The sequence below is a fragment of the Agelaius tricolor genome, unplaced genomic scaffold, assembly GCF_023055355.1.
Source record: "Agelaius tricolor isolate 1412-34295 unplaced genomic scaffold, bAgeTri1.0.p SCAF_58, whole genome shotgun sequence".
Classification (NCBI taxonomy): Eukaryota; Metazoa; Chordata; class Aves; order Passeriformes; family Icteridae; genus Agelaius; species Agelaius tricolor.
This window is the reverse complement of record NW_027269318.1, coordinates 1,554,728-1,569,543: the sequence shown is the minus strand read 5'-3', so window position 1 is coordinate 1,569,543 and position 14,816 is coordinate 1,554,728. Positions and strand designations below refer to the sequence as shown.

Sequence of the window (14,816 nt, the reverse complement as noted above, 5' to 3'; positions counted from 1 at the left end):
AGGAGCAGTGCCCAAGCAGAAATAGCACAGAGCTCTCCTGCTGGGGCTGGGAACGCCCCTGAGTCACAGCTCACAGCAGCTCCTGCTGCTGAAGCCAAAATCTAAAGGGCTTTTCCCAATTATTTTTTGGGAGAGGTACTACAGGTGATGGCAATTCCTGCTCGTCTGGTGAGAACCACACTGAGCATTTTGGGGTGAGGATTCCTGAGCAGCAGCTGGGCCAGGCTGCAATTAATAATGGCAAATTTATTGAGGAATCCCTGATGGAGAATTCCTCAGTCATCCCTCTCTGTGCCAGCTTGTCTTCTGCCTTCTGAGCTTGGCCACACTCTCACACTCATTCAACAACTCCCACACCATGGCTCCTGATCCAGCTGCTTTTTTGGCTGCCATAAATCAACTTCATTTTTGGAGGTACACATTTTATACTGGGAATGTTCTTTACATGGTTTATCCTCTCCTTCTTCCTAATCATGATTTCCATGCTCCAATTCCAGGGTGCCAAGTTTTCAGTAAGGAATAATTGAACTGGATTCTACTCTGACCTCCGCTATTTAGAAATTACATTTAATTCCTGACCCTCCACTAAAGTCAGGAGAGGCTTTTGATCATCACCACCAAGCCTCTGTATGGTTATAAATAAAATAAGGGATGTTATAAATAAAATAAAGAACAATGGAATGTGTTGGGATGCCCAGAGGGCTGAGAGGCACTTAAAGCTTCCAGCACATCCCTGGCAGCACAGATCCTGAGACTCCCAGGAACCAGGGGGTTTGCAGGGCAGGGGAGCCCAGGACTACCAGGATTATCCATCCCTTTCAGGGTGCACTTACACAGATCCCACTATCCCTGCAGGAAGCAGGGGTTTGCAGGGCAGGGGAGCCCAGGAGTGTCAGGATCACCCACCCCTGAAGGATGCACTGACACAGATCCCACTGTTCCCACAGGAAGCAGGGGTCTGCAGGGCAGGGGAGCCCAGGATTACCAGGATCACCCCCCCCTGTCAGGCTGCACTTACACATTCCGTTGGGGGCAGCCAGTGGCACGCGTGGCCCCAGCAGGTTCCCGGCCATCGGGGCCATGCCGGGCGGGGCCGCCCCGCCGCCGCCGCCGCCGTGGATGCTGGCAGGGATCATCCGGCCCGGCAGGGGCTGGCCCGGCAGCAGGGAGCCCGGCAGCTGGCCTGCAGGGAGGGACAGACACGGTGAGAGCCGGCAGGGACAGGCAGCAGGGTCCTGCTCCCAGCCCTGGCACAACCGTGCGGCACAGGTGGCTCCAGGTGCGCTCCACACCCCAGGAAACTGCAGGAGACCCCAGCCTATCCAAGGGGGAATTCCCTTCTCACCCCCCAGCACACCCCGGGAAATGCCTTTCTGATCCCCCAGAAAATGCCTTCTGACCCCCCAGCAAACACCTTCTGACCCCCAGCACACCCCAGGAAATGCCTTCTGACCCCCCAGCAAACACCTTCTGACCCCCAGCACACCCCAGGAAATGCCTTCTGACTCCCCAGAAAATGCCTTCTGACCCCCAGCACACCTCCAGGCAGGGCCAGGGGGCACCTGGAAGCTCCCCACAAGGGAGAAGTGGGAGACAGCACAGGCAAAGCCACTGGAAGCAGAAAGGGCATCCATGGAATGCAGGTGCTGGGAAGCAAATGCAGTAACAAGGCATCAGAGGAAGAGCCTTGATGGAAAGGAGCAGCCATGAAGCCTCCTCATGGATAAATTTGGAGAGAGAACTGAAATCATAGAGTTCAAACTGGGCTGCACAGGAATTCCTACCCTGATTCCCTGTTTTGCTGTGAGGGAAGATTGCAAGGCTCTTCCTCACAAATCAGCTCTGTGGGAGACCTCCCTGTTCCAGGGAAGGAACAGGTTTCCCATGCTTTAAAATCTCATTTGAGGGATGGTTTGGCACAATCCAATTCCATTTCCTTCATCACACTTCCATGGAGGGACAGGATTTTAATGAGACAGGGATGGAAACAGCTCCTGCCCCCTAACCCCAGGCAAAGGGGGAAGGACCTGAGAGCCAAAGAGGCTCCAGGAGAGCTGGAGAGGGACTTGGGACATGGGACAGGACCCAGGGAATGGCCTCTCACTACCAGAGGAATGGGATATTGGAAAAATCATCCAGTTCCAAGCTCCCAGAGGCTCAGAGGCTTTGCAGCAGAAGGAGACATTCACAGCTACGAGGGGTGTCATTCACTGGCAAAATAAAGGTTGATCAGGGAATACAAATATAAAAACTGGAACAATACAGCTGTGTTTGAGAGGCCCAGGAAAGGTGGGAACTGAGAAATTCCCAGCCTGGGAGCTGCCACCTGACAGGAGCCTCAATAATTTGGCCATCCCTGAGCACCACAGGCCTACGAGATCCTCTCTCACTAATGAAGTGATTAATATTAAAATCCCTCTTCTGAAACACCTGAAGCTGAATCAGACTTTACTACACACTGAGTGGCTTCAGTGGAACTCCAGCACTGGGCACGAATTCCTTCAGGGAAAGGCTGCCAAACCCACAGGGACGTGAAGATTCAAGGGTGTTTTATGTGCAAATCAACCCCAGCTGAGCTAAAACCACCACTGAACAGAAACTAAACCTACTTTATAAAGTGTCTTTTCTTCATAAATGCAAAGTGTGTCCCATCCCTGGCAGGGTCCAGGGCTGGGAGCAGCCTGGCACAGTGGGAGGTGTCCCTGCCATGGCAGGGATGGCACTGGATGATCCTTAAGGTCTCTTGCAACCCAAATCAACCCCAAATGTCCCAGCAGTGCTCACTGGGAAGCTCCCTCCTCCCTGGGCCTTGGAGTGTCCTGAGTTTTCTCCCTGTTAAACCTTGGAGGTTTAAAACCAAGCAGCTGAAGCTGAAGTTGTGCAGAAGCTGAGAAGCTCCTCTGTGTGGGGCTTTGGCTCCCATTTTTCCCCTTCCTGACACAGGATGCAACATTTTCATCTCAAAATCACCTTAGGGAGCTGGCAGAGGAACGAGCCCATCCCATCCCAGCTCCAAAACACCCAAGTGAGAGCACCCAGGCACTGACCCCACCCTGAGTGGGATTAACCAAGGGGAAACCACTGCTGCCACCACAGCACAAGCACAGCCCTGCTTCACAGAGATGTTTTCCTTTTTTTCCAAGAGAAAGCGCTCCAAGACAGCGGCTCAAGCAGAAAATGTGCAAGTGTGACCTACATAGGGGGGAGAGCTTAGGAGCAGCAGCTGCAGCAAGAGATCCAGCCCAAAGGTTCAACACAACGAGATTTAACTGACTGAAAACCCCTCACACGGAGGGGCAGGGCAGGTTCACCCTCCCCTGCTGCCAGTGCAGCTCCACAGCCCAGGGAAACGGGCAGGAGCTGCCTTCAGAGGCTCTCCAAGGTATTTATCTCCATTAAAAAGCCTCTCCCTCTATTAAATCAGCACTTGAGGAGCACTGGGCTGATAAGCAGCCAGAGGGGTTTTGTTTTGATGCATGAGGCTTGGAGTTGATCCAAATCCTCCGGCACCTCTCCCTGCCCAGCCTGTGCAGGGAGAACCTGTGGACACAGCCAGGGCTCCGTGCAGGATGGCCTTGGGAGGGCATGGAGCAGCTCTGGGGATGAGCCTGGCTGCCACCCTGCTCTGCTGGAGGAGCTGCTTCCCAGCCCTGACACGGGAGAGGCACAGAACAGCCTCAGGAACACCTGCTGGCATCCCAAGGTGTGCTCCTTCCCACTGGGAACAGGCTTCACAGGCTCTGGGAATCTGGAATGGTTTGGGTTGGAAGGGACCCTAAAGCTGATCCCATGCCACCCCTGCCATGGGCAGGGATATTCCAAGAGCAAAGCCACCCTTCCCTCCCCCTCCCCAGCCAAGCAGTGTGAATAATTAACCACAGCAACTCACTGAGCCTCGTGTCTGGGGAAGGAGAGGCAGAGTTCCCACTTCACTGGCACCCAGCATCTCTGTTCCTGCCCTGCCTCCAGAGCCCTCCCGGGCCAGAGCCAGCCCTGCTCCGGGGGCACCATTCCCAGGAGCACCATTCCCAGCCCCTCATTCCCAGGGGCACCATTCTCACCCCCTCTGGGGCACCATTCCCAGGGCACCATTCCCAGCCTCTCTGGGGCACCATTCCCAGGGCACCATTCCCAGGAGGCACATAGGAGACACTGGAGCATCTCTGGGGAGCTGCTGCTGTCCCCCTCCTAAGGAAAGGATCCCCCACCCAACACCCCAAAGAAAGGATCCCCCACCCAACACCCCAGGGAGAGCTCAGCCCTCAGCAGCGGAGGGGAGGGCAGTGCTGGTCCCTCCAGAGGAGCTGTCCTGGGGTCACTGATTGACTGCTTGAGGCCAGCAATTCTGTAATGTATCAGGTATTTACTGCTTTGTTCACTACTCCAGCCCCAAAGAGCCAAACTGCAGCAGAGGAGCCCAAGGTGGTGTCAGTGTCCCTGTGTGTCACCAACCACCCTGACAGCTCCAATCCCAAATTACACCCTGCTTGCACGGCCATGGATCAGCTCCAGCCCCTTTCACCAGCCCCTGACTTGGATTTCCTCCCATCCCACTGCTCCCTGCAAGCTCTGCACATCTGATGGAGAAATGGGGAGCACTGACAGCTGACAGGGAATATTTACCTAAAGGAAGCAAACTCAAAATCTTTTTCTGTACCCCAAAAGCCCCCTGGAATCATCACCAGTCCAATAAGGAAGCAAATAGTGTCCAGCAACTCAATTTAAAGCCACAAATAATGAAATGCTCAGCAGCTGAAAAACCCCAAGCCCAAAATTCCTGACAAAGTCCCTTTTTTTTGAGTATTTCAACCATGGACAGAAAAGGAGGTAAAATCTATCAGGGAAAGGTTATTAAAATTGCTCATCCAGCTGTGGTGGGAAGTGTATCCTGCCCTCCTCATTCCATTTCTGCCTTAGGTCAGAAACTGTTTACCAGCTGAAAATCCCACCTGAAGGAAGAGTTAACAATGACAGCTACTGCTTCCCAGCTCCCTTCCTCCAAGGATTTCCAGAAGTTTCTCCCATTCCACACCATGGGTATCACCAGAACCAGGAGTTCTCATCCCATTGATCACCAGCCCAGAGCTTGGAGAGAAATCAATGGAGTGCCCAAAGTGGTACCATGGGAAGAAACTGGGAATTTGATTTCCTATTGCAATGACAAGGGGCAGCTTTTCACAGTGAAATTGGGACCCAACTTTGTTTTCCTATTCTAAAAGTTTTCATTCCAGGGCAAAGGAATAAATAAGCTCAGGGAAAATGAATTCTATGGCCCAGCAGAACCAGACACGGCCATGCCAAGGAGAAGTGGGTGACCCTTGGCTGGAGATGCTCTCCAGATGGGCCCAGCACTGGAGATGTTCTCCACCACCATGTCCAGACTGACACCTGAGCTAAAAACCAGACTTCTGGGAAAAGCCTCTCTTTTTAACTTTTAGGTAAGAGCTTGACTTTGCTGCTTCTGCCCTGAGCAGGGATTTATCCTCCTCTCTTTCCTCTCCAATGCCATCTCAGATCCTTTCCTCCCTTTGCTTTCCCCCATCCCTTCAGCTCTCATCAGTCACTCAAGGGTGTTCTGCTCATGCTCTGCTGAGCCCAGGGTGGCACCTGCAGCTGCTGCTGAGCTCAGAACCTGTCAGGAACCAGCACTGAGCACCAAGGTGAGGTCTGCAGTGAAACCTGGCCAGCACAGCAGGAGCTGGCAGGTATTCCCAGCCCAGCTGCTCCATGGTGCCCCTGGATCACTCTCAGGGGTTTGGGGGTTTCTCCTCCCCATCCCTGGCAGTGCCCAAGGCCAGGTTGGACATTAGGGCTTGGAGCAGCCTGGGACAGTGAAGGTGTCCCTGCCATGGCAGGGCTGGCACTGGGTGATTTTCAAGGTCCAACCCAAACCATTGCAGGACTCCATGATCTCCTCACACTCACCAAATTTTGGGATCTCCACAAAGGCTGCAGGAGACTTGGGGGCAGATCCACTGAGGGCACTCACAGGTGTGGGGTGACCAAGCTGACATTCACCATTTCCTCTCCATGCTCCCAGGCTAGAATAACTCTACTGTGCAGCCAAAGAGCTTTGGCACCCCTGGGCTTCCCTAACCCCAGGCATTCCTAACAAACTTCCTCTGAAGAACTCAAGGCAAGGAGCCTCCTCTGCTTTCTAGGCAAGATCAGCTGGGCTCTGGCTGGGGACACAGAGGGGTTTGCTCCAAACTTAGAGTGGGCCTCAAATTCCTCCCTTTACAAGAGCATCAAAGAGAGAACTGTCAGAGGAGGTGAGGGCACATCCTGGTCCTGGGGAATGAGACAGCTCTGGATGCTGCTGGGAGCCAGGAGAGCTGAGCCCCAGCCAGGGGAGGTGCTGCTGGGAAAGCCAGTCTATTGAGCAGCTTTAATCAAAGCTGGAAGAGAGCTGTTGTGACTAATGGACAGAGCCCATTCCCTATCCCTGCTCGGGGAATGCAGAGCCTGAAGGGCTGTGAGGGCTGCAGTAACACAGGGCTGAGTGAGCCAGGGGAGCTCTCAGCCCCCAGTGAACAAATACTTGAACCAATTAACGAATGCTTTAACCTTGTCCCAGCCTCCACAGCAGTGTGGGAGGGACAGCTGTGTATGGGTGTGCCAGGGTTCCCTCCTTCCCTCTGCTCTCATTTGCCAGTTGTCCCTTTCCAGGTTATTCCTTCATGGGAGCAGCCCTGAGCTGTGCTCAGGTTTTCAATCTGAGTCTAAAACTACACCCTGTTTTATCACACTCCCAGTCTAATTCCAGCAAAAACCATACCAGCTCCCAAAGAGTCCAAGGGATTTTTGTCCACAGTAAACCCAGGAACTCCCTGAGCCTTAAAAGCAGAGTGAGCCTGAGCCTCACCAGAGACCTCTTCCCTCCCTGCCCAGCACCAGAACTCTGCCCCTGCTGAGGGAACCCACTCTGATTACTCTGCAGATCCACTTGGATTAGATCCTTCCCATTTTCCTTCTCACCTGCAAATCCTGCTGTTTTCCTGGGCCCTTCTGCTCCCTCCCAAATCAAACACTTTTTGTCTCAACAGGAAAGCCCAAGTTCCTGCAGCTTCTTGTTGCCATGTTCTATGTGGATTACGACACCCAAACTTTCCAGCTTCTTCAGCAGCTGCCTATGAAAAATCTTCCCAAATATTTTTGGCTAATAACTGATCAGGTTTGCTTCTGGAGCAGGTTTTGGTCAAGCTCCTCCTTGGCTGTATCCAGTCCCACAGCCGGGTTCCCACGTGCCAGAACCGTTATTTGATTTTAAATTACCATTTCAACAACCTTTAGCAAGTAAAAGCTGCCAATTCACATCCTCACCTGATCACCCCACCCTCTGGAATCAGGAGTACCCACCCCTGGAGATACCCAACCCTCAGCAGGACAGGGCCCTGCCAGCAGGAGAGGCTGCACTGCAGACTTGCAGGTGACCCCTCTGACCAACAGAGTCCTGAGACCCTCCCCTGGCACCAAACCATCCAGACAGGACACAGAAACCTCTCACAGCCAGGTCTCCTGCCAAAGAAGGTCCTTAAGGAGCTTCCTGCCCCTGCTGCCCCTCCCAGTCCTTTCCCTTAATTTCTGCACTTTTGGTGTGCCATGAACTGGAGAATTTGAGGAGTGACTGTTTTTGAAGGAGCATCTGCTCAGATCACCCATTATAAAACAAGTCTAGGGAAATACAAATAACCTAAAAACATCTGGAAATGCTTGGGGCAGCTTCATATTTCACTTTAGAGCTTGACTGTCCCAGGCAGGGGACTCCCAGCCCTGCTGGACAATCTGCTCCGGGGCTGATGAGTCCCTGAAGGAGGAAAGTGTTTTCCTGTGGCTCGAAGGAATTTCTGCTGCCGGTGCCCACTGCCTCCCACCCTGGCACTCCCCACTCCTGACTCCTGGGGTTCCCCCCTCCATAAAACACCTCCTCCCCACATCTGGAATGGGGGTGGGAGCTCCATAACGAAGCTGCACAACATGCACGGCTCATCTTTGCAGCAGCAAACTGTGTCTGACAGGGGCCCCATTATAAACCAGTAACCCAGAGCATCCACAGCCCCATGGGCAGCCCCTCTCCCTCTGGGCTCACTGCTCAGGCTCAGGGCAGCAACTCCCTGCTCCCAGCTCTTACCTGGCTGAGGTGGGTGAGGAGGTGGCATCTGGTGGTGCATCATGGGGTAGGGTGGGGGCTGCTGGTGGGGCAGCAGCCCTGGGTGTGCTGGTGCCCCCAGGGGGGTGATGCCAGGCCCACTGGGGTGCTGGTGGGGCTGCTGGGGGTTCTGGCTGTGCTGCTGCTCCATTTGCTGGCGAGCCCTCAACTCGGCGTACTTGAGCTGCTCCATGTGGAAGTTCTGCCTCTCAGTCAGCAGCTGCTGCCTCTGCTGCTCCAGCTGTGCCAGGACAGGACAGAGTTAATAATGAGTTACCAATGGTGCATTTCCAGCTGCTGCTGCCTCTGCTGCTCCAGCTGTGCCAGGACAGGACAGAGGTTAATAATGAGTTAGCAATGGTGCATTTCCAGCTGTGCTGATGCCTCTGCTGCTCCAGCTGTGCCAGGACAGGACAGAGGTTAATAATGAGTTACCAATGGTGCATTTCCAGCTGTGCTGATGCCTCTGCTGCTCCAGATGTGCCAGGACAGAGGTCAGTGAAAAATGGTGCATTTCAAACATCTCCTGCCTCTGCTGCTCCAGATGTGCCAGGACAGGACGAAGGGCAGAGCTGAGTTAGCAATGGTGCATTTCCCACCTGCTCCTGCCCATCAGTGGGTTGGGTTGGAAGAAGTCTCTCATCCCAAACCCAAAGGAACTGCTGTCCTGTGGATGTTTGCAGCAGGTTCTGGGAAAGGCTCTGCAGCTTTTTCTAGCTGGGACACATGAACTCACCTCGTTCTGTCCTAAAGCCTCTCAGCAGCACAGCTCGTTACTCACTGAGCTCTGCACTGAGAACTCAGCCCTAGCACAGCTCTGGGAGAAACTGGGGGGTTTTCCTCTGCATCTTCTGCATGTTGGAATGAGGGAGAGCAGGAACCTCAGGGGATTTTCTAGGGAAGCCTGAAGCAGAAGGTGTGTGCAGCTGCAGGAGCTCAGGGATCACAGGCAGGATCCTTCTCCACCCTGTGAGTGCAGGAATCGGATGTCACAGCAGCCAGACACAGATTTGCATTATTAAGAGCTTTATGTAAAAAAACCTCATTTAATTTAGGCCAATTAACATCAAATAGGCTGCTTTGATTAATTATGAAGTCACGTAGAGAGTGAGACCTGAGCAATCTGGCCAAGGGAAGGTGCCCCTGCCCTGGGTGGAACTGGATGATCCAGAAGATCCTTCCAACCCAAACCAGTCTGAGATTCCATGAAAAGACAAAAAAAGCTACAGAAAGCATTTCCTACCACTGGGCATGTGTATGATGGGTCAGGGCTCTGCTGAAGGAAGTGATGTTTGACTTATTCCAGGAATATTGACCCATCCCCACGTTATTACATTAATATATACAATAATATATTGTTATGTCCACGGACAGCCAGGCCCGGGGCTGCGTGACTCGTGTACAAATACTGAAGCAGTGTTTTAAGGTAGGCTCCACAGTTCAGCTGAAAAGCAGGTTGCCAAGGAGACTCTCACCTAGCAGGAGTTCTCCAAAAATCCCCGAGCTGCCTCAGTAGTGGTGCTGGCAGGCTGGCTGCTGACGAGGCAGGCAGGGCAGGGGAAGGCAGCTCACAGAGGAGCCTTTGAGCAGCCCCAGCTGGGCCGAGCCCATGAATTAAACATGAGCCCGGCCGGGGGAGCTGCTCCCGGCCACAATGGCATCATTCACGCTGCCCTGGCTCTTTTCTGCTCTCATCTGCTGAGGGAAGCACCCGAGAAATCCACCCCACCGGGGAAATGGGGTGTGTGGGGAAACATTCCCGAGGTGGCGGACAGCTGGGAGAGGAATTCCTGCAAATGACTCCAAACAAAGGCTCAGGCAACACTTTTGTTCCTCTGAGACCCTTTTGTGGCCCTGCTTTGCTCTCTTCGTGGCACCCCATCCCGTTACAGTTTAAAAGAGTCCTTACAAGGATGCCCAAAGAGCAGCCAGGGCCTGAAAATTCACATCGGAGGAGGAAAAGCAGGGAAGACTTCCCTTCTACACAATCCCTGTGCTTGGGATGAGGAAAGACAGTTGGACAGAGGAAAAAAGGCACAGAAAGACAATTACAATGTGAGCTGGTGCTAAAGCTGAGCCAAGCTTAAGCCTGGGATGTAGTGCTGACCCAAAGCCCTGGTTCTGCAGCAGGCTCTGTCCCACCTCACACACAGCCCCCAGCTCTGCCCCCAAGCTGGCACTAAAACAATTCCTTTAAATAACACATTTCCAGTGGGAACTCCATCAGGGACCTGCAGCTGCTCTCCCACCTCAGTCATTCCTGCAGGAATGAGGCAGGAGCAAGGCTGGGAGCCTTCACCAAGGTCAGCTCTGCCCAGAACCCCAGAGTGCCTGGGCTGGGAGGGTCTGGATGCCACCCAGGCCAGCCCCCTGCCAGGGCAGGCTCCCCTGGGCTGTGTCCAGGTGGCTCTGGGATGTCTCCAGAGAGGAGACTCCAGCCCCCCTGGGCAGCTGTTCCAGGGCTCTGCCCCTGCATGGACAGAGGCTGCTCCTGCTGCTGGGCTGGAGCTGCTGTGCTTTGCTTTGTGCCACTGCTCCTGGTGCTGTCACTGAGCAGAGTCTGGCACCTTCTCCTGGCACACAGATTGGGAGATTTGTGTGCATTGATGGGATCCCCTGTGAGCTTTCCCCTCTCCAGGCTGGGCAGGCCCAGCTCCTGCAGTCCCTGCTCACCAGAGATGCCCCAGAGCCCTGAACATCTCTGTGGCCCCTGCTGGACCCTCTCCAGCAGAGCCTCCCCACAAAAGCCCACTCAGGAAACCAGCTGGAATTCAGGGAGGTGGTTCTGGGTGTCACAGCTGACAGTGACAATATCCAACACCCCTGTCTGTGCTGCTGTCAAAGTGCTGCACCAGGAGGGGCAACTACAAGCCCTTAATGGCCACTCACACAACAAATCAGTGCCACAGCTTCATCTCCAGCACAGAGCTTCCTTTCAGGGGGAATTTCCCCATGGAAAGGGTGGTCATGCTTTGGAAGGGGCTGCCCAGGGAGGTTTGGAGTGCCCATCCCTGGAGGTGTCCCAGGAACACCTGGAGGTGGCACTGAGTGCTCTGGGCTGGGGACAAGGTGGGCACTGGGCACAGCTGGGGTTCCATGGGCTGGGAGGGCTTTTCCAGCCTCAGGGATTCAGGAATTCCTCCCTGAACAGAACCAGCAAAGCTTTAGGTGCCATTAGAAATTGTGGGTGGGCCAAGCTCCACCAACAATCCCCTGGTTTCCCACAGCAGTGGCACTGCTGACACTGCTCAGCTCAAACACAAATAAAATAAATGTGTTTTGCCTGAGATGTAACACCCTGCAGGCTGCAGCACCGACTCCTGTCAGCACTCACAGCCCCTGCTCCCTCCCTGCAAGGAAAGCCAGGGCAGCAGGAATGACAGGCCCAGGGTGCAGTGGCAGCAAGGAGGCTTTGCTGCCTTAATTATTCCACTAAATATCCACAATGACAGGTGAAAAGAGCGAATTTAACCACCAGGAAGCCAAGGGGAAAATCTGTATGCACATTTTTAAAAAGGGAAATGTCATATGCCTCAAAAGGGAGGAAAAAAACCCCTCCCTGTCACTAATGGAATATATCCCCCAAAGAAAGAATCTGCAGGGAACCTTTCCAAAAGAGCTGGGTCCATTTCCTGAGCTGCCAATCAAACACAGACTGAAACACTGGAGGATGTGGAGCAATCCAGAAATTCCTGCTGACATCCTGCTCCAAGAGGAGTCCACATCTTGTCAGACTCCATCAGTGTGATTAGGGCAACTCTGGATTGGAAAAGGTTCTCCATGGATGTGGCCATGGCATCAGGCCTGGCAGGGCTCAGGGAATGCCTGCAGGATGCTCATGGTTTAGTTTTGGGTGCTGTGAGGAGCAGGAGTTGGACCTGGTGCCCTTTCAATGAATGCCAAATGGGGCTGTAATTCCATTAAATTCACACAGAAGGGTAAATGCAGAAATCCCTGCAATTATGAATCAACATAACCCAGTTTGAATCTTCAACCCATCCATAGTAACTGTCTACTCACAACAATGAGGCAGCTACAGACAGAAAAAAGAAATTAAAAACTGTCCATTCTGATAGAAATGAGATTTTGAGTCACCTTTCAAGGAGCTGGAGAGGAAACACTTCTCCAAAGCCTCTGGCACTGCACGTGACACAACTGCTGCTAATTCCTGAGTAATCCAGGTGCAGACAGCTCCTCTCCATGCCCTGACCTCACTCCCCTCCCCTCTCCTGAAGCTGCTGCTGCCTTCCCAGCTCAGGCAAACCCATCAGCAGCAGCACAAAGTGAGGCTGGCACTCTGAGCATTCCCCTTCCACCTCCACATCCCACTTCCAGGGCTTTCCCAGGAGCTGCTGAGTGCCCCCAAACCCTGAACTGTGTCCTTGGAACCCCTTGGGTCAGGGGAAAGGCACTCAGGGCTGGCTCCCTCCCCTGGGGAAGGGAGGGCTCCACCCCTTTCACTCTTGGCAGGGCAAAGCTGTTCTGAGGTCAGACACAATCCATGTGAAAGGGCCACATGAAGCTCAATTCCACATTCCTGCTCAGGGTAAGGATGAGGAAGCAAATCCAGATACCCCAGTGTGCTGCTTATGGGACAGAGGAACACTGGATGGAGCAGGACAGGGCCCAGATGCCACTGTGGGAGGGAATTGTGGGCTCCAGCTGAAGGAGAGGGACACAGAGGGGAGGGGAGGAGCTGCTGCTTTTCCAGGTGCTGGCACACAGGATTTGCAGTGAGAATCTGATCCCCAGTTGCACTTACTGCCTCCTTCTCCCGGTCCATGATGGTTTCCAGCTCCTCAAAGTGGCGAAGCTTTATCTCCAGCTTCTTCATCTGAGTCTCCACCAGAAGGGCCACCAGGGACTTGATCTTCCTCTCCTCCACAGCTGCCAGGTGCTGGGGATGAAACACAGGGGGTGTTGTGTGACACTGGGCACAGGAAGGGGCTGGGAGGGAGGGAATCTGCCGCTTCAGCCATCCTGCTCCACTTGTGGCACGAGACAGGGAATTCTAAACCTTATGCTGGGAACCAGAGGCCCTTGGAAGATGATTAGGTTTAATCAAATAAACAGGTGTGAAGGTTTCATACAAGAGGTGTGGAGGATGCTCAGAGCAATCCAGCTCTGGGCACAGGGAGCCCTTCCAGTGGGAATGCAAATGAGGGAGAAGGAAGGAGCTGTTCAGAGGAGTCAGCTGAGGGTCACCCAAAAAGCTCCCAGCAGGACACACACAGGAGGCTGTGACCCAGAATGACCCCAAATCAGGGAGATGGCACTGCCACGTCTTTGCCATTAAAATAGATTTTTCTCAAGCAGAAGGCAAATTGATTTTTATAAGGATTAGCTTCGTGCCATTTATATCCCCACATAAATAACACCAGAGATCTGTGCATCTATATCTGATACAGGAGGCAGCCATGCAAGTGTTTCACACCCTCAGAGTGTGACAAGTGCGCTCACTATGCCCGTCCCTGTTTCTGTTAAAACCTGAGCCCAGCAGGAGAAGCCCCTGAGAGTGCAGCTTGGGGGGCTGTGTGCTCACAGGTGTGCCACAGGACAGGGAAAGGTGAGGGCTGGGGGCAGCAGGAAACAAGGAAAAGCTGGAGCTCCTCCAGCCCCAGCTGCAAACAGACCCCTGCTGAGGGAGCTGGGCCCCAAACTGGGACAACAAACACAGAGGGGAGGAAAGCAGCATTAGAAACCTCCCTGGAACCCTGAGCAGAATCTGAATTTCTCAAACCCATGTGACACTGTGCCATTGACAATGTTCACCTCCCTGACCCAGCAGCAGTGAGGGAGGGCTCAGTAAATGTGGGCAAATGCACTCCTGACTCTCTAAAGTGAATTTCAAATCAGGTCTGAGAGAACCAGAGTGACCCCAAGCTCGTCCAACACCACATCCCTGAGAAATTCCAGCAGCTGTTCCAAAACTGACCGAAGTGCTGCACAAAAAATAATGAAACAAAGCTGACAGAACAGGAAATCTCATGTTAATAACACTGTTAAGGAAAATAAACTTGTTTGTATGAAAATTCAGAGTGAGGGAATCACCTGGGGATACACAGTCCTCTACCAAACATTTCACTCTGTTTCACATGTGCAATTTTAATAATGCAATGGGATCAAAGCATGTGATTAGTTAAAGGACAGGTCTCCAAATACACCTTGGAAAGAAAATTATCTCTCAAGTTTTTCCTAGACAGACTCAAAGAGGCTCAGCCTGGCACTACCCAGGGCTTTCCATGGGCAAAGGACAAATCCCTACAGCTCCAGCTGAGGAGAATCAGGAACACAAATTCAGGGGTAATCTGAAATGCCTGATAAACCCATCAGCCTGGACTCATAAATGAGCAAGTGATCCTAAAGGGCTTTTCCAACCTAAATGATTCTACAAAAAAGAATCATGGAATGCATGAATGCTTTGGGTGGGAAGGGACCTTAAACCCACCCAGTGCCACCCCTGCCATGGCAGGGACACCTCCCACTGTCCCAGGTGCTCCCAGCCCTGTCCAGCCTGGCCTTGGGCACTGCCAGGGATGCAGGGTGGGCACCCTGTGCCAGGGCCTGCCCACCCTCTCAGGGAACAATTCCCAATTCCCAATCTCCCATCCATGCCTGCCCTCTGGCACTGGGAGCCATTCCCTGTGTCCTGTCCCTCCATGCCTTG

The 14,816-nt window shown here is 53.3% G+C and overlaps 1 protein-coding gene across 1 annotated transcript in view; it reads right to left on the bottom strand.

The window, feature by feature from the left end:
- Nucleotides 1–14,816, bottom strand: part of SMARCC1 (SWI/SNF related BAF chromatin remodeling complex subunit C1) — a 68,361-nt gene that overhangs the window by 2,613 nt on the left and 50,932 nt on the right. The window contains exons 25-27 of the mRNA XM_071456409.1: nucleotides 12,912–13,046; nucleotides 8,132–8,390; nucleotides 1,019–1,183 (exon numbers count right to left, since the gene is read on the bottom strand). Coding sequence (XP_071312510.1) covers nucleotides 1,019–1,183; nucleotides 8,132–8,390; nucleotides 12,912–13,046 — 559 coding nt within the window. The remainder of the gene's footprint in view (nucleotides 1–1,018; nucleotides 1,184–8,131; nucleotides 8,391–12,911; nucleotides 13,047–14,816) is intronic.